The sequence below is a fragment of the Dunckerocampus dactyliophorus genome, chromosome 6 (genome assembly GCF_027744805.1).
Source record: "Dunckerocampus dactyliophorus isolate RoL2022-P2 chromosome 6, RoL_Ddac_1.1, whole genome shotgun sequence".
Lineage (NCBI taxonomy): Eukaryota > Metazoa > Chordata > Actinopteri > Syngnathiformes > Syngnathidae > Dunckerocampus > Dunckerocampus dactyliophorus.
Genome location: NC_072824.1, coordinates 12470481 through 12490388, shown reverse-complemented (window position 1 = coordinate 12490388; position 19908 = coordinate 12470481). Strand labels below are relative to the sequence as shown.

Sequence of the window (19908 nt, the reverse complement as noted above, 5' to 3'; positions counted from 1 at the left end):
ACGGTTTTGTCAGATGCGTACGCAGTGGACTACGGCATCTAGCACCAGTTGAATAATCTTTTTTACCATTTTGGTAAGAGGAATACAAAAACATTTTATAAAACAAGCAGCATCTTAAACTTTTCTTGGGTTTGGCATTTTGTACATTGCATGGCATACTTTTTCAGTCATATTATGAATGATACTGCAAGAAGCAGTTTTTCATCTTGGTTCCACACACGCATTTCTGCATCATACTTGTCGCATTAACTATATTTATCATTTTATTGGATAACGTAGTAGTAGTAGTAGTAGTAGTAGTAGTAGTAGTAGTAGTAAGTCCTCATGTCCTCTCGAAAGGACTTTGGAAAAATGTGTTGTTTTGTTTCTTTTTAAAAATTACTGCTACAAAACCACCTGAAACTATCAATTAAACCCTCAATTTCGACCTTTAAAAACACAATAAAGGGGTACATTTAAAAACATGCTTTTCTTGTGCCCATAAAACATGCTATTGGGTATGGCGGCCATTTTGAGAGGACAAAAAGATTGTATATTATTCAGAATGAGTTTATGATTATAGGTTGCCTGCAAGATGTTGTAGTCCCTGTTGTAGTCACGATGCGTTACTTTACTTTACTTTACTGTTCTCTTTACTTATCTTGCTTGCTTGCTGCTGTAACAAGTAAATTTCCCCGCTGTGGGATAAATAAAGTACATACAATACAATACATACAATACAAGATACACTATTTTGTAACACTGATCGATGGAAATACATTTTGCCCTTAGGATTATGTTATCATCAAATAAAGTGCAAATCAAAATAACTGCTGGTGTTAAGTGGCATATTATCCTCCTTTTGAAGTTCAGAGGGTAGGGAGTGTCCATGCTTGTAAATTCCAGAGGATATAAAGTCCCACCCAACACCCTCAACCTCACCTCTGGCAGCGGTGCAACAAAAGGTAAATAACAGGTGCTATTCAGACAAACACCCACACTTTAACTGGAGACATCGTGTACACATAATAGTGGGGTGAAAACGTGTGTGCGCCTGGGGGATGTGACACTGATGAGTGCTGCAGTGTGCAAGTTAATCTATATCAGGAGAGTAACATACTGTACAACCAAGTGATGAACTGTTAAAAAAAAACAAGCAAAACACAGTTACAATGTAAAAAAAAATAGACAACTTGGCCCAAACACAGGACCAATTCAGTGTCTCATTGAATTATTAGCAATGAAGTCAACATCCAAGATAAAACATTTTCCTTTAAACGAAAACAATTTGTTAGCTGGGAACAGCGAACATGCTTTGTTTTTTCCAGGTTGGGTTGATTGGAGACTCTCTAAATCAGGGGTGGGCAAACTACGGCCTGCCAGTTGTATTTAATTTAAGCTTTTAACACACGTGTCAAACTCGTGCCCTGGAGGGCCGAGACGCTGCAGGTTTTCTCTCCAACTAGTTTCTTCAGCAGGCGATTTAATTGATGAGCTCCTTCCCTCAACACCTCAAGGTGTTGATCATTAAAATCACCTGCTTTAGTGACTAGCTAGAAAGAAAACCTGCAGTGTCTCGGCCCTCCATGGCACGAGTTTGACACCCCTGTTTTAACATAAAAGCTGGCAACATGACTTGAAAGTAGTCATACGCAGTCACTCAGAGACAACCTTTTGATGGTTTAAGTAGCTTTTCACATGGAGTGATCCTTACAACTACATCAGCCATGGTGCCAAACAAACACAGGTCAACAAATGTGTGACACAATTTGAACCTACCCACTGCACTGTCTGGGAACACAAGAGGGACGTTCACATACTCTTTAATAGTCGATGTTTTATCGTTCATAGTTCATATTGTATATCACACATCCTTTATTCATGTACATTCAGGACGTTTTATTCTGTAAAAAAAAAAAAAAAAAAAAAAAAAGGAAAATTCAATTTCATTATTTGATGTGGTCTGACGTTTAAAGTGCTCCTGAAAAAAGGGACACATGTGCAAAGAAGAGATTGTATGACACGTTTACAGATAAAATAAGACAAATAATTCCAGGTGGACTGTTAGAATTATAAGATTAAACTAGTGGGCATCTATCAAATATATAGTCTGGCCCCCAGCCCGACTTTGTTAACTCACTGCGGCCCGCCAGTGAAAAAGTTTGCCCACCCCTGCTCTAAATTGTCCATAGGCGTGAATGTAGTCCCTGGAACTACTTCTTTGTTTGATAGTTTTCAGCTTTTGTTACTTAATTATGCTCAAATCAATGCAACGCAGGTCAAGGGTAGAGCCGGCTGGTCCATTAGGCAATATAGGGAGATGCTAAGGGCACTGTCACTGCGCAATCCGTACCGGAAACGCAATTGGCTCTATGCATGTGCAGAGTGCGTCTACATCCGGTTGGTCTATTTTCTAGCAGTCACGTTAGGCATGTGTAATCTATGCCATCTGTTGATCTATTTTACAGTAGCAGTCACCCCCCCACTCCCAAAAAACGTTGTTAAGATTTGAGAAATTACAACATAATTGATTTTTTTTTTCTTATATCACATCCATGGTGCAAGTGGGTAAATTATAAGCACTCTTTTCTTGGTTCCATGAATTATTTTAAGATTTTTTCACGACTGAAAAATAGAGAAAAGCATTTTCTAGCAAGACATTTGGATGGATGGTATTTCTCCGTTTAGAAAAAAACTATAAAATCCAACTATTATTGTATTTGCGTATGTTATACGTGACCAGATATGACGTTTACGTCTGCGCTACGTTTATTGCGCAAGTTATTACGTAGCACAGTGTTGGTAAATAAAGACGATAGATGCATCCGCATGCTAACAAAGTATTTTAATAAGAGTCACTATTAAATGAACCCCCTAATGTATTACATACAGGAAGTATGGTTATTGACCATTTATGTTCATACATTTAAAAAACAATGACTACCACAGCACGTGATGTCACAGAAGCGCTGTTGTGGACGAATTGGGTAATGACAGGCACTGTAGCTTCCAGAGGGTGCACACAAAAAAAACAATTCCCTTTAATATAATTCTATTAAAACTTTTATGACTATTAACTCTTAAAGTGAAAATGTTCACATTGACTCAAATGTAAAACAATGCACAATTAATATTCCAAGTCATCCCTCGCAACATCGTGGTTCGATTATTGCTCCCTCACTACATCGCAGTTTTTCAGAAATGAATTAATATATGATTGCTGTTTCATGGTAGACTATGGTCTATTATATTGTATTCTGGTCACTAAGTGGCAATAACGACACAAAACATTCAGACATTACCTTACATGACATTACCTTAACACTGCATGAAGTCAGCCATGGCATGTCCGACTTGATAAAGTGGAAAAAAAGACTCCTCCCATTCCGTGTGGAAGTGGTAAGCTGTTGGCTTCTTAAGTTTAGAAGAAATGAGGCTAACTGGTTTGCTCGCTACATAGCGGACGTCTCGAGTCACTGCAGCATGTGTTGAGCAATGTGTTGTAAACAAAGAATAATAGGAGTGTAAAGGTGACGAAATGGGTGTTATTTAATGTCTACAGGGCTCTAATTATGTTAAAAACCGTATTTAGAAAGTCAGAAACAGGTTTTCAATGCTCTGACTACAAAAATATTGCATTTACTAACATTGAATCCTATATCGTTGAAATTGTTTTATCGTGGTCAGTTCTGGAACCAGTGACAACTGGAACAACTGTACTGTACTACAAAGGATAACAAATAAGTTTCCCTGACCCCATCATTTTTGTACATAGTTTTGCATACATACATATAACCATGTAAATGAATGTAATATAAAATCTTGCCTCAGGCGCCGCTTTGGGTGGGGCTGGCTCTGGTTATAGGAAACGAAGCAAATAGTTTGTAATTGTTTTGATGTGAGGCCGTGTCTAATTTTGTGTTTAGAATATGCTGCGGGCCAAAAAAGAATGAGCTGTCGGCCACTCATGCTGCCCCCCCCCCCCGACTTTGAATGCCTGTGCTGAAAAGGGTTAAAATTCAACAATGAAAACAATGGCACAGTACTTAAGAGACACTAAAATACCTTTACATACTGTAAAAACAGCAGGTTAATTGAGAGAGCTAGTGAATTATGAGTAACATGGGGAGGGACTGTAGATTTTTTCGTATTTCTGCAATGATGCCCCCTCTGTTGGAATGAACCACTCTGGCACTCATCCACGCTATGACGCATATGATGATAATTGTGTTCTTAATCTCACTGAAGCAACAACAGGCTCATTATAATAAAACAAGAGTCTCTTGGGGAGAAGTACTTTGGCGCCACCTGTTGGTTTGCATGTATGAACCTTCAGACCCCAAATATAGGACTTCTAGCGGCTCGTATTTCCGTCAATAGGTCGTTCTTTGAGCAGGAGAACAAGGCACCTATGAAATATCGACTTGAGACACAATTAAAATAGACAAGAATATGTTATCAAACCAGATGGCATGCATATTTATTGTCAATCTGCGCCCCCCCCACCCCCCAAAATAATCCAATCCATCCAAATACACCTTCTTGCAAGTGGTTGCACATTGATTGCATCTTTTGCATTATACATAACTAGAAGCTGGGATTTCAATGGAGTGTCTCAGACAGGGGTGTCCAAAGTGCTACTTCTGGCCTTCGGTATGTTGTAATTCTAATTCTGTATATTGTAATAATAATTTGCCCTGATACCTATAACTCGATTCTAAGATGTGGATGTTTTGTTCAGATAGTTCAGCATTACATTGCTTTTAGAATCTTTAATGTCGAAAACTGCCCCCACCCATCCATCAATTAATCCGCATACACCCATTGTTGGAAAATGTTTGGACACCCGTCTAAGACGTTTTTGACATGACATGAGCATGTAGTAATGGTGACAAACATTGACGAGAATGTGGCCAAAGATGATGAAACATGCAAACGAGTGTTGCTGAATGCAATGCATCCTAACCTGCCCACATGTTCAAACAATGTGCAGCCGCACATTTGGCCGTGGAAGGCAAAACTCGTACTGTCAAACACACGCACTATGTTATTTACAGTATGTACACTATAGCTAACCTAAATATTGCTTCTCTCACAGATCTTGACAATTGCAACCAAAAAAATAGCCATTTATGTACCATTCACTCTAATTTATCAGCAGCTTCCACTATCTTCCAGCATAAACATATTATCCTTTTTTTTTTGCAGCCAAGCACATTAAAGCAAAATTACTCTTTGAAATAGAAAATGAATGAATATTGCAACTTGTCACACTGAAGAACAGTGTATAATTTGGAGTGAAAAGTTGGTAAGGGTTACAGATTACACTATATGGACAAACGTTTTAGGACAAGATGGAGTTGCTGCCCCTTATTTGCAGCTTCAACAGCTTCTACTCTTCTGGAAAGACTTTCTACAAGATGTTGGTTTGAGTGTGAGGTCGCCGTCTCTGTTCGAGCTCATCTCAAAAGTGTTTGATGGACATGAACGCAAACAATTGTCCAAAATCTCCATAGTATGCTTCGGGTGGTAATAAGAGTGATCACCGTGCTTTGAGCAGAACTCTGTACATGGCAAAGCCCAGGACGGCAAACACTGTGGCACCGATGCTCGCCCTCAGCCAGAAGGTAGAGCTCTTCAGGTCTGCCTGGCTCATGTGTCTGTGGGACCCAAAGAGAAAGAAAGAAGCATTGACCCGCTTTGTTTGCACTGCATACATTACATCGCACCCTTCAAACAAGATGTCGTGGAACAAATACACATCAATGATGTGTTGGGGATCAAAGACGGCGGTGATGATGATGATGATGATGATGATGAGGGAAAAAAATGATTGAGGACAGTCTTTGTGAAGACACAGCAGATGAACAAAACGGGTATGAACAGAGGACAGAACAAAACAATGTAAAGATTAAGGAAAAAAAAATGAGGGACAAATTCAAGGGAATGTGACTGGTGACCACAACAAATGAATGTGAAAGTAACAGAGACAAGTTTAATTACAAGTTTGAAAATAAATGCTGTTAAGGTTACAGTCAACACTTAAGGACTTCCACCAAGGCTGCTTGTGTGGACACTTTTTTTTTTTTTTTGATGAATCAACTCAAACTTTTCTATGAAGGTACAGCAGTGTTCAAGATAATAGCAGTCCAATGTGACAAAGCACATTAATCCGGGGTTTTAGTATAGTTTTTTTTATTGCTACATGGCAAACAAGTTACCAGTAGGTGCAGTAGACTCTCAGAAAACCAACAAGACCCATCCTTCATGATATACACACTCTTAAGGCTGTGCAATTGGGCAATTGGTTGAAAGGGATGTGTTGAAAAAATAGCAGTGTGGCATTCAGTCAATCAGTGGTCCCTATTTAAGGATGAAGCCAGCACCTGTTGAACATGCATTTCTCTTTAGCCTGGGGAAAATGGATCGTTCAAGACATTGTTCAGAAGAACATCGTACTTTGAATAAAAAGTTGATTGGAGGCGGGAAAATTTATGAAAAGGTGCACGAAATTATAGGCTGTTCAGCTAAATTGATCTCTAATGAGAGCAAAACCAGAGACACGTGGCAGAAAACGGAAGACAACCATGAAAATGGGTCGAAGAATAACCGGAATGGCAAAGGCTCAGCAAATGATCAAAGACAGTCTGGAGTTACCTGTAAGCACTGCGACAGAAGACGTCTGTGTGAAGCTAATCTATTTACAAGTACCCCCCCACAAAGTCCCTCTGTTAAAAAAAAAAAAAAAAAGCATGTGCAGAAGAGGTTACAATTTGCCAAAGAACACATCAACTGGCCTAAAGGGAAATGGAGGAACATTTTGTGGTCTGATGAGAGTAAAATTGTTCTTTTTGGGTCCAAGGGCCCCAGACAGTTTGTGAGACAACCCCCAAACTCTGAATTCAAGCCACAGTACACAGTGAAGACAGTGAAGCATGGTGGTGCAAGCATTATGATATGGCCAGGTTTCACCTTCTATGGTGTTGGGCCTATTTATCGCATACCAGGGATCATGGATCAGTTTGCATACGTCTAAATACTTGAAGAGGTCATGTCGCCTTATGCTGAAGAGGACATGCCCTTGAAATGGCTGTTTCAACAAGACAATGACCTCAAACACACATGTAAACAAGCAAAGCCTTGCTTCCAAACCAACAAAATTAATGTAATGGAGTGGCCAGTCCCATCACCTGACCTCAATCCAATCGAGAACTTGTGGGGTGACATCAGAAATGCTGTTTCTGAAGCAAAACCAAGAAATGTAAATTAATTGTGGAATGTCGTTAAAGACTCTTGGAGTGGAATAATAGCTGAAAGGTGCCACAAGGTGGTTGACTCCATGCCACACAGATGTGAAGCAGTTATAAAAAAAAAAAAGAATATTAGTTTAGTGAGTCAAAGGATTGCTAAATCCTAGAAACAAAAGTTTGTACAAAATAGTTTTGAGTTTGTAAAGTCAACGGCAGACACTGCTATTTTTTTTTTAACACACCCTTTCAACCAATGGCACAGCCTTAAGATTGCGTATATCATGAATGCTGGGTCGTGTTGGTGTTGAGAATCTACTGCACCTGCTGGTAAGCTGTTTGCCATGTAGCAATAAAAAATACACTAAAGCCCTGGATTAATGTGGTTCATCACATTGGACTGCTATTATTTCGAACACTAATGTAGGTTATTTTTTTACAAAATAGAAACTTAAAATTTTGGTGCCAATCCACCAAAAAAAAGGTTCAAAATTTCCAATTTCTATTATTAAGAAAAAGTAATTCAAATACAAGGCAGTGTATTAAGGACTATTTGGGCCACACAGAAATAGTGTAAGACGAGAATACAGTCATACAATGACCAATAAAATAATATGTATGACAGAAAAAAAAACAAAGTCTGGTCATTTTGACAAAAAAATAACCTCAAAACAGAATTAAAATTATGACTTTATTCTTATAACAATCAGACTTATGTAATTTTTAAAAATGTTTTTGTTTTTTGTTCTGGGGGAAAAAAAAGTTTAGCATTTTATTTTATTGTACGGTAATTTTATGAATTTCGCATAGAAAAAAAACCCACAAACATTTCTCCTAACACTGACTACTTATTTTCGTAACATTAACTAACTAAATTCTGATACACTGTATCTTGTACTTTATAAAAAAAATACATTAAAAAAACACCTTTATTTTTCAAACATTGCAACTTTATTCTCAGAATTTTATAACTTGTTTTTTCTCAAAAACATACAAGTTTATTATAGGAATATTAAAATTTTCGTATTATGATTTTTACGTTATTGTGATTATTTTTGTATTTTCAGTGTGGCTGGTGCTCATCCAGATGAAAGATTTGGCAATTTAACATGGAAAATCCAATGTTGAGATAGTTTTATATCAGGCTGTAATTTTTTTTTGTCTCATGTAGGTTCTTGCATTTTCATTTGTTTATTGATTCAATGTTTAAGCCTTGGCGGAGGCCTGTACTCTGTCAACTCATTTGACAGCATGGAAGTGAAAGCAGAGAATGAAGTAAAGGTGAGTCGGTAGAAGACTGTGGAAGGACCTGTGCAGAACAACAGCATGGAGTTTGGCTCTGACCGTCTGCAGCAGCTCAGAGTTGAGGAAGTTCTGACACAAGCAGAAGGTGCACCGGTTACATGTGCACATGCAGCGCAGTCGTGCGTGGCTGAGGAGGACATACACACACGCAAACACCACACCCACCCACACAGCACCCAAGAGGAAGAAAAGCAACTTTAAAAGACGCTGTCACCAACTTAGAAATCTACCAAAGAAGAGACTTAAGTGCAACATTTAAGGTCAAGAAAATTTTGTCAAATGCGGCCTGGTACAAACAAGTGCTGATACTGCCGACATGCTGGCTGTGGGGGGCCTCCACAGGGATCAAACACGAATCCCAGAGTGCATAAGCATGAAAGGGCAGAGAAGTGTGCTAATGTGTGAAGTGAGTGAAAGCAAAGTGGTGAAACACCCGCCATAACAAGCACAAATACAAGATGTTCTTGTGTGCTGTCAATACACACTACACCAATGCATTTGACTAAAAATGCATCTACTAAAAATATCATTTGTAGTAGTAGCAGTCAAAATTAAAACAAAGATGAAACATATTTCTTTTTAGCCTCCTACCCCTACAGTTGTAGAAACAAAAGGATTTGGGATGTGGCGTTTACTCAAGTGATTAACTGAGGGGTGGCATTTATTAAAAGCGGAGGCCACAATTGGAGGAAAGATATGTTTCTACCCTTCATAGCATTAACTCATTCAATAACAAAGATGTAATTATACGTTTTTATACACTTGATCGAAAGACGTATTCATACGACTTTTACGTTTTTGGCGTGAGAGGCTAAAAGAGGTGATGACGCAAGTCCCCACTAATGCATGTGGCTGTAGAGTAGTTTTAATCCATAAAAACGGCCACTAGATGGCAGAAGTGCATTTGGTCAGAGCTTGGCAGCAATCTTATAAATAGAACAATCACACAGGACAGGAAGGAGGAAGTGGAAGAGCGTGGAGAGTATAGCTTGCAGAGGTTACGCATTGTAGGGACATTTTAACGCGTGCACACGCACATATACCTCCATTCCAAATGTGAAAATAGTTCAGTGTTATATTTGTAAATAAACTGTTTTTTAATAAGTTGTTTAGATACTTGAGCTGTCACAAAAGCAAAAAATATTGTCAGTGTCAGTGAAAGTTATGCATGAAATGTATCTTTTCACAAAAAGCTCTTTTTCTCCCTTTTCTTGTTGGGAACTGATATTTTCCTGAAACTTACCTATATTCTATTGCTGATTATTAAAGAAAGGAAAAAGGTAAAATCAAACTTTTTTTTCTGATGAAATCTTTCTTTTGGTAGGTTCCATGTTTATATAGCCATCAAAGACAATATTTTGTGTGGCTTGAAAGATCAGTCAAAATCGTCTAAAATGGCCGGTCCTGGAGGGGATGTCTTTTAAAAAATGGCTGGGATTGAATGAGTTAATCAGCAGCTTGTGACATTATTACTGTGCTGGCATTCAGGACATGTAGGTGGCGCATGCGTACTTACGGGTACACAGCCATGGTGGTGAGTTTGGTGTAAATGTCTTTGCTGGGCGCCCCTGCAGTGTTACAGGTGAACGACTGCGGAGGCGGCATTTTGTGCCTCCGACAGAACTCCAAAGGACTGCATGTGTAGAACTGTTTGGTCTCGGGTAGATCTGACTTGGCCGCTATCATCATGCACGGGATCTTGCAGTCCATGAAGTACTGCTACGAGTGGAAAGGAGGATAGCTCGGGTTAGATGCTGCTCAGCGAGAAAATAAAGGAGAGATTGTCACTGAATTCTACCTTGAAGACTTTGGCGCAGTAATCGAAGGAGTAAGGGTTGCTGACGTCATACACCAAGCAGACGATGTCACAGGCCAGGTCGCCGTCAGACAGGTAGTCAAAGTCAGGGAACACTTCATGCAGCTGATGAGAGGCACAGCTGATCGTTAGACCCACAAGTGTGATGCAGTAAGTGTCTTATTCACAGCAGCATAACAGGCTTGTAAAGTGAGGTACTAAAGGATGATATGGTACTAAAACATAATTTTTAGCAACATTAAAGCAAAAAGTAGTCCATGAATCTTGAGAGACACTCACTAGAAGGTATTTCTCCTGACCGTAAACATAAGTTGTGCTGATGGCGTAGTAAGATCTGTGTTCCTCTCTGATCTTGTTTTGCTGCTGAAAAAACAACAAGACGTACCGTACTTCAAGAAATATGACATAATCATTCATGTTTGGGGACAAAGGCTTCTTTATGATTGTGGTTTACCATCAGGTTTCTCCCCAGGAAAGCTTGGAGGAAGCCGCTCTTGCCGCTGCCAACATCTCCAAAGACGTTGCATCGGAAGACGCCGCGTTGAGTCTGCTTCTTCTGCAAGTCAATCTTCTTATCTCTGGTCACTGCGGGGACAAACGCAGCGCACACATTCCAGGATTAGTTTTACACCGATCCCGTGCATGCCTGCAGTCAAAACGTGCAGGTGAAAGTTACCTGTAATGGCTGCTGCTTGGGACTCTTGTTCAGCAATGATTGAATAGCCAAGGTAGGCCAAATACTCCAGGCAACGCTGGACGTCCAGATAAGTTGTTAACCTGTGCAACATATATATATTATTCTTAAATACATTTAATTTGTGTTAATGTGAAAAACATATTTAAACATTGAACTAAATAAACCATAACTACTGCTACTCAAACTAATGTAATGCAAAAGTAATTACACAAAAAAGATTCTAAAGAATAAATTAAAAGAAACCTAACAAAACTAAAATGTTATTAAAGCTCAACACACAAAGAATAACAAAATGCACACTGAACTAAGCTAATAAATGGGTAAAAAAAAAAAGTGCACAAAAGCTAAAAAAAAAAAGTAAAAAAAAATAAAAACACAGAAAAAAGAAAACTTTAATATAAAAACCTAACTAAAAATATCTTCCAAATTAATACATTTTAAAAACTGTACATACATGTCATTAAAATGTAAGTAATCAAATTAATGCTTAAAAATAAAGCATAATAAAACAATACATACTTTTTTAATGTATGAAACCAAGAAAATTACTCTAAGATGTTATAAAACTAACAAATTTAAATAACATTTATTTAAATTAAGTCTATAAACATAAATAATACTAAAAAAGTGAAATCCATCTTTTTTATTCAACACAAAACACATACTGTATATTTAATTTTGAATCGTTAATGATTATTATTGAGTTATGTAAGGTACAGTAAGAGAAATGCGGCCACTCACGTCCACTGTGAGAGATATCCCTGGTACGTGATCCAGCCCTGGTCATTGGTGCAGACGGTGTTGTTGACGTCAGGACCCCAGGGCATGTAGGGAAAAACGTCAAACAAGTCGCTCAGCTCCTCAGGTGACAAGGCGCAGTCACGGTCCTGACATACACAATGTCACATGATCACACTTTCCCCTCTAAGCTTACAGCTAATTCTCCTGTCAACAAGTGAAATCAGGACTCAGCAGGGGGTCACAACTGACATGCAGGGGGTGAGGGAGCATTTATTTCATGGCGAGTGCTGCACACTGAGCCGCTTTGCTGACAGGGCAGAGGTTAAATGGAGGATTATACCTTGTCATGCTTGTCAAAAACACTCTGGAGAAAGAGGTAGGCAGTGTGGTTGAGCTCTGTGGTGCAGTCAGGAGGAATTTTCAGCCTGTAATAAAAAATTAAAAAAAGAGCAAAGTATACGATATGAGATGAAGACAGGAAAATGGTTTAAAGTCCAAAGTTGGGGAAAAAATTATTGCAAGGTAGACAGGAGCAGGGTGGTAATCACATGCAAATGAATGTGTAACACACACCAAGAGCTGGGATTTCAAGGCCCAAAACACAAACACAAACGCACTAACAGGCTGTCTTGCCACCAGCAAAGGTCCACCGTACAAAAGGAGTACTGTACTAGGGCCACATAAAATGATACTAAATGAATAAAGTCTTAATCTTATTAAAATAAACTTTTCATGAGATTTAGTGTAGTCACTGCTTACATTTCAGCTTTCTGTTACCAAATTAAATATTTACTATTAGTAGTATTTGCCTTCAAGTAGTTTTTTTTTTTTTTGCAGCGGGCCAATAAAAAATAAACAAGTTGCGGGCCGGTCTTTGGGCACCCCCAATTTAAAAGATGCTGTCAAGTTGTACTTTAAATTTGTCACTTTTTTCTTGTTAAAATTTGACTTTAATCTTGTAATGTCTATAAGATAACCTTTTTTTCAAAAAACTTTTTCCAAAAAAAATAAAATAAAAGGACTTTTTCCCCTGTATTTTTTTTTTTCTAGAAAGCATCCAACTTTATTAATTGTTTTTTTCTTTTCAATGTGTCCAAAATAACCCAAAATGCTCACAGTAGACCCCACCCATGATCATACTGAGTATGTTTACATGCAGTCAAACAACCCTATCATAACCGGAATATTAGCAGGAGCCCGGTTGCGCACGGCCATGTAAACACCCTTTTTAAAAAACAGAATATTACCCCTGGGTTACTCCTTTTCCACCCCAAAAATTGGTTAATGTATACGCCTATCAGGATATCCCGATCAAAAGGAACATTAATTTGTGTTCTGCGCATGTTCTATTCAAAAGGAATCTTGTGTCTTTGGCAGGAACTACTTGTAAACATGGCGACATGGAAAACCCCACACTTTTGGAGCGAGGGGGAAACAAGCCACTTCGTTAGTGTGGTGAAAGACAAACATTATGTCTTTTACTGACGGTAGAAAGTACCGCAATAGCAAAATGTAACAGAAAGTGAGCAAGAAGCTATGCGAAGCAGGGTTTGTATGAACGCATCTTCAAAAGTGTCCGGCGGGGCTCTAGGGATACAGCGTGCATATGGATGGCACAGCTCCAGCTCCATTTCTTATGTCTTCACGTTCTCGCCTTCCATTAATGAAGAAAGTGAGACAGAATAGTGTCAAGTGCTGGTGGTGGGTCAGTACCAGCACCAAAACGCAAACAACGGCGTTCATTATCCGTCGTGCCGGTGTTGCTGTTGTTTTTGGATACAGGAAGAAGCAGCGAAAATGACGCGCATTGCGTCATGATGTTTTCCGTGCGTAGAAACATTGTCCGTGCAGGTTTTTTTTTTTTTCACGTCACACATGTAAACAGGTTATTCCCAATGTTTCAGACACATGAATATTGACCTTAAACCAAATATTGACTGCATGTAAACGCAGTGACTGTCAACACCAGTGAGACGTACGGAGGGAAGAGGTAATCTTGATTGAGCTCCAGGTCGTCATCATATCCGAACCTCCTCAGTACCGTCCACGTGGTTTCGTGGCGACCTCGCTGGATGAACAGGGTATGAAGGAACAGGAAGCCTGTAGAGGGAAGTCCAATAAAAAGCAGTTATTCACGGCTTAAATCATTGTCACGAACTGCAATCTACGTGTGGCGGTGGTTGATCGCAGGGTTGGGGGAGGGGGCTGACATAATCATCCAATTTGCATAATTTGCCATTACACATTTGCAAAAAGTGAGAAGGCTGGACCAGACACGTTATCATGTGTTTATGAGCGAGGGCAAACAGGTAGTTCCAAATCTATTTCGAAATGAATGTATGGGAAACACGATTGTCTTGTAGGTCGCTGTAGTGTCTACAGTTTTTCTGTAGATGAGAATTTTCACAATGAGAAACGACGCTAGCACTCAGTAGAGCACAGACTGACAAAAGTATATGTACTCTGTTTTGTGTGTGTGTGTGTGTGTGTGTGTGTGTGTAGGCCATCCTAAGGCCAACCTTTCAGAGTGAGGCCGTTGTGACATACACCATCAGTCATATTCTTCCTCACAACGTTTTTGACGTCCTCCAATGCTTGCGGCTCCAGTGGCATGTTGAAGCATGTTCTCTATGTGGGAGCAAAATGTTGTTTATTGTCATTATTATCTTACTGGAATTGTCCATAATATAAGGATGCCTATGGGATTTACCTGGAAGAGGTTGAGCTCATTATCGTTGAGAATCCCGTCGTTGTCCAAATCGGACACTTTGAAGATTCGAGTGAGCGCTTTTACACAAAGTGGCTTCATCTGAGATGCCAACACAAACACTCACGAGTTACTACACTGTAGTAATGGAAACAACTACAAAGTATCTCAATGGGATACGAGGTACAGTGGAACCCGTTTAAGTCGACGCTCCTTGTTGACCATGTATGTCCACGTTGGCTTAAGTTGACACTTTTTAGTAATAAGAAGAACACTGTGGACCGGGACTTGATAGGCTAGGGTTGTCGACATAAGCGGGGCCACCTTAAACGGGTTCCACGGTATTTTTAGTTTATGCTTACATCTTTATTCTCAGGACAGTAGAGGGGACCTGTGGGGTGGAGAACTGCCTTTTGGGCATAGTAAAACAGTTCTGAGATGTTCTTCAGATTCTTTGCTGAGCACTGAGAACACAGACAGAAAATTACTTATCTTCTACAGTATACACAGCATATGAACAATGGCTTTAAAGTGAGGTACACAGTTTACTTTTGTGCAGCACAAACGCTTCTCATCTCTTTAGAAGCAGGTGAAATATGCACAGATGAATAGAGAATGACAATGCAGTGCAAACAGTCTAATGGCCAGTGTGTGTGTGTGTGTGTGTGTGTGTGTGTGTGTGTGTGTGTGTGTGTGTGTGTGTGCATGCATGCACATGTGTGCGCGTGTGTCCATGTGCGCCCATGTGCCAGGTTAGGCCAGACAGGGTATTAAAACCACAGGATCTGTCTAAGCACCATGCCTGGTCTGATTATCCCGTCTGGTAAAAACACAGCCTGTAAGTCTTTGCCGCCATCACTGCGCCAGTGAGAGTGAAAAGCAAAAATAACTAAAAATGGAAAAGAAAGACCTTTAGCTTAGCTGTAAATGATATTTATATGCTATTGAACACAGAATAAAAGAATGCGGTTTTACTACTTTACTACTTTAAAAGGGGCCATCCCTGTCAATGTTTGCATTTGAAAATAAGGGACCATCATTGCGTATAAATAAGGGAGTTTCCCTGAGAAAATGGCAGGGTTGATAAGTATGACTAACTTCTTTTTACACTTGCATGACAGTTATGAATGTTTTAAAAATAGGCACATGATGCCATTTTCAAAACACACCAACTTTGCAGACATATTCATCTTGATTAAAATTGACATCTGGTAGACGTCATGAGCATAACCCCCAAATTTGGCTTGGTAGTATCCTGCGGAACATATTTAGCAATATGAAATTATGTAGGCATGTCACGAGTATGGCCATAAAAAAGTTGCAAGAACCCAGGTCTGAAAATGTTTCGGTCATTTTAGCCATTCCAGTGGTCATTCAAAAACTAACCTGTCCTAACGCAGCATGGTCCAATGTGTAGTCTGTTGGCCATTTCTTGTGCACAGTTAATTTTTTATTGGCCCACAGCACATTTTGTGATGGCTGCTGGGGGGGCTGGGCTGTGTGGTGGGGTGGGGCTTGTTCTCGCTCACGGGGACCGTGGGCCTGGGTTGCAGGTGGGTGGGTGGGTGTGGAACGGGCGCCTTGGGGCCGGCTGGCTCTTGGGGGGCCGGTCTTGGTTCTGACCACCCGTGTGGGGCCGGTGACTCTCGGCCGGTGACTCTCGGCCTTCTCAAAACAATGTGTTCAAAAGAGTAATACATTTGCATCACAAAACCGTTACTAACAAAAGCCAGACCTCTCAGTCGCTCGGCGTTATTTCCTCTCTGTTCATATCACTACGCGCTCTTGCCTTTCCATTGTTGTGTGTGTGTTCCACAGTGGTTAAATGCGGGGATGGAGACTGCTGCGATGCTGTGGAACACATATACAACAGTGAACAGGCGAGAGCGCGTAGTGGTACAAACAGAGAGGAAATAACACCAAGTGACTGAGAGGTCTGACTTTTTTGTGTTTAGTGATGCAAATGTATTACTCTTTTGAACGCATATTGTTTTGAGGAGCGAAACTCTTTAATTAAGTGACCCCAGCAATTCCGATTTTTCAGTATGTGGCCCACAGAGGAACAAGTTTGAACATCCTTGTCTTTGAGGTTTGGTCCAATTGCTACCAAATTTGAACAACATATAGTTGACAGATGGGCGACAATAAATTATGGAGAAAAAATGTTTTCATTATTGTATGTGGACAGAGCATGGCAGCAAAGTAAACTGAAGTTCTCTTCGAGCTTATACCAGGGCATTGTGTGGCAAAGTCAGCCTCCCTTCAGGAAATCTAATCTGGTTGCGGCCTCTCATACTTCCCCAAAAAAATTATTTCATGGAGCATATTGTGTGGCGTTTTCTGCCCACGCAAACTCAATTTACTCTTCTCACTCTTGCAAAAAATATAAATCAACTCATGATGCATGTAAACTGAAGTTACCTCAGCAAGTTTTAAAAATGTGCTTTTCTTTATTTTTATTATTTAAAATTTTATTATTTATCAAACTGCAGAGGCCAACCAGACACTTTGAAAACCCCTCGGCAAAAAGGCAAAAAAAAAAATCAATAAATAAAGAACACAAAAAATCTATAAAGAAATTCGAATGAAAACAAAATCACAAATAATGAATAATTAATTAAAAATGTTTATCTACTTCTGCTGCCATTTCTCACCTCGACACAGGTCTCAATCTCACTGTACTGGTTCATAATGGGCAGGATGGTCTCCATGCTGCTGTGCTCCACCAGGTCCGATTTGTTTCCCACCAGGATGAGAGGAACCCTGAACATAACACACACAGAGAACAAACAATGTTGAAATGACCAAACTTTTTGGAGAAGCAGAAAATGATTGCTTGAGCAAACTCAACACCTAAAATTCAGTTCATCTGGCTGGTGTTAGTGCTCTGATCTGTATTCAGTATAATTCCGAGTGCCCAGCATGAATGGATTTGGAAAAGGTTGGCACGATTTCTCATGAACACACAACATGGAAAATATACATCAATAATAATACACGTCAGTTATTACTACAGTAATAACAGCACCCTTGCACAATAAAAATAACCATAACGACAATAAATAATCCACAAAGTCAAGAAAGCTGCAGTAATACAGCATTGTATAAGGAATGGCTGCACAGCAGTGGGTACAAGGTTGTGATGGACAGGGAGGCAGAGGGGCTTGTGCCTAAGTGTGAGTACCGTACCTAATGCTGTGGTGAGTGTACATTAGTCCCTGTGTTTGTAATATGTGTAGAGATTTATGTTAAATTAAAATTTTAAATACACACCTGCTGTCCTTGTCAGTGTTGTCAGTAATGAGGGGGATCCAGTAGCTGGTGACCTTTTGACATAAAAGAAGAGAAAGATGGGTCACAGTGACTTGCTGAACTATTAATGTCATTATTAATATTAGACATAGAAGTCACCTTCTCTATGGATGTCTTGTTGTTGACGGAGTACACAATGCATATCACATTTGCCTATGAAAGGACACAGAAGGCCATTAGGTGTTATGCTTACTGCACCACCTTACTGCACGTGGAACAAACTGACCTTGGAGATCTCCTGAAACAACTGCTCGTCTGTCTGCTCCACTTCTGCATGAAGAAGATAAAAATGCAACACAGGGGAAATAAGTGTCATGGGTGTCATGTCATGAAGGTTATTCAAAAGCCAACATGATGCCTTGCATGACCTGAATAGTCCACGATGTGTGTGGGGACTCTCTCTGGAGTGACATCTGCAGGTATGGTGATCTCCTCAGCTCGGTACGGCACCTGACAGAACATATTGAAACCTCGCTTAATGATGCTGATAAAAATACTGACGAGAATAATAATTATCCTTACCACAGTTGGGAACTCCTCGCTGACCAGAGACATGATCAGAGACGTCTTTCCCACTTTGGCTATGAATCGAGACAAGAAGGATGATTTTTACACCAATCATCGCACCATTAAGCGCAACCTGTTCACCCATATTGTCACTGTACATTGAAAAGCATGTACTGTATTGTCAGTTCCAGTTATTTTTCACATTTTTCTAAAGATTACCAGGTTTTTGTGGATAAAAACCTATAATTCACTAAATTTGAAGATGTAGAGAAGTACAGTATATACGTACTTTAAATACATGCACTAGCCACCAGAAAATGTAGATACTCTACATAACAGGGCTGTAATTTTTAAATGATAAATACTATTAATTCTATTTGAATGTATTATTTCATATCTATTGTGGTGGGATAAAAAGGCTGAATCAAAAACCGGGCATTCTTCTCATTGGACAGTGACAATAAGCTGCCTTCACAGCGGTGAAATATACATAAACACACTATACAATATTTTGTGTGAAATTCTTTATTTTATAAATGTCCTTGTATTTATTTTGTTCATGTGCATGGTCAAAATAATACAATGTATATATATATTTTTTGTTAAAGACAATTCCAGTAAACTTGGAAATTTTGACAAATCAAAATGCAAAATAAACTTCAATCAATGCATCTTAAAAGGGCCAACAGTTTGAATAGTGTACATAATAACAAAGTCTTTCCATTTACTGGCAGTATTGAGTCTAATGCGGTGAATATCATGATAAAGGCTATGTAGCATCACATTCTGAGCTTTGCACTGCAAAATCAAAAACATCACATCGCGTTTTAACATGGGATTGTGATCAAGCCCTCAGGGTTATAAAAATAAATAAAATATTTCACAACCAAGTAATAATCTGGATGCTGATAATCTTGTATTGGATCACATTGGATTGTGCAGGTGTGCCTAATGAAGTGGCCGGTGAGTGTATAACAGTAACGGCAATGCAGATGGACACATCGACCACAACGGTTCATGCAAAATGAATAAAAAGGTCCACTCACGCTCTCCAACAAGTAAGATCCTCACGTCCTTGCGCATCGTCGCCGGAGTCTGGATCACCCACACCACGACCGTGCTTGTGACACATGTATGCTCCTGTGTGCATGGAGGATGCACACACACACAGCCAGCGATACCCGGCCCGGTTAGCTCGCAATTTAGCTAGCTACTACGTTCTATGTCCACAACACCGACACATAACAGCCGGTATTCATGAGTTAAAAGGTAGAGAAATATTATATAATATAAACGCGTTTTATGTTCCGCCTGACAGTGAGCCACAAGGTGACGTAGAGCCTTATGTGTGTGTGCTCATCTTGCTAATCGACTCTTGACAGCATCAGACGGCGTTAGAGCGAGGCCTTTTGGCCACGCCCCTTAAACAATCAGCTGACCTTGAGGAGTGAGCCAAAGATCGTCTATTACTGACAGAGGCGCACAACTTCGCAGTACAGTACTGTATTGTTTGTGTGCATGATCAGCCACTTTATTAAAGAAAAATTATAAAATGAAAAAAATAGAAGTTGATGCAGTTTCACAGAGTCAATTTAGA

The 19908-nt window shown here is 39.6% G+C and overlaps 1 protein-coding gene across 4 annotated transcripts; it reads right to left on the bottom strand.

Moving 5' to 3' along the window:
• Positions 1-1570: 1570 nt before the first annotated feature.
• Positions 1571-19762, bottom strand: rhot1b (ras homolog family member T1). Of its 4 annotated transcripts, none has more exons than XM_054779403.1 (20): positions 19358-19759; positions 18327-18385; positions 18173-18254; positions 18031-18074; positions 17904-17957; positions 17766-17818; positions 17147-17255; positions 14855-14956; positions 14496-14594; positions 14305-14413; positions 13765-13885; positions 12126-12210; positions 11786-11931; positions 11024-11124; positions 10802-10932; positions 10627-10710; positions 10330-10452; positions 10048-10250; positions 8536-8600; positions 1571-5639 (listed from the first exon to the last, which is right to left on the bottom strand). In XM_054779403.1, exons 1-20 carry the CDS (start codon positions 19392-19394, stop codon positions 5632-5634), a joined length of 1815 nt encoding a protein of 604 aa, XP_054635378.1. In that variant the 5' UTR covers positions 19395-19759; the 3' UTR covers positions 1571-5631. The 4 variants fall into 4 exon arrangements, with proteins under 4 accessions (XP_054635378.1, XP_054635375.1, XP_054635374.1 ...); XM_054779400.1 differs by having other exon boundaries at positions 1572-5639; positions 8536-8658; positions 10627-10707; positions 19358-19762; XM_054779399.1 differs by having other exon boundaries at positions 1572-5639; positions 8536-8658; positions 19358-19757.
• Positions 19763-19908: the final 146 nt, after the last annotated feature.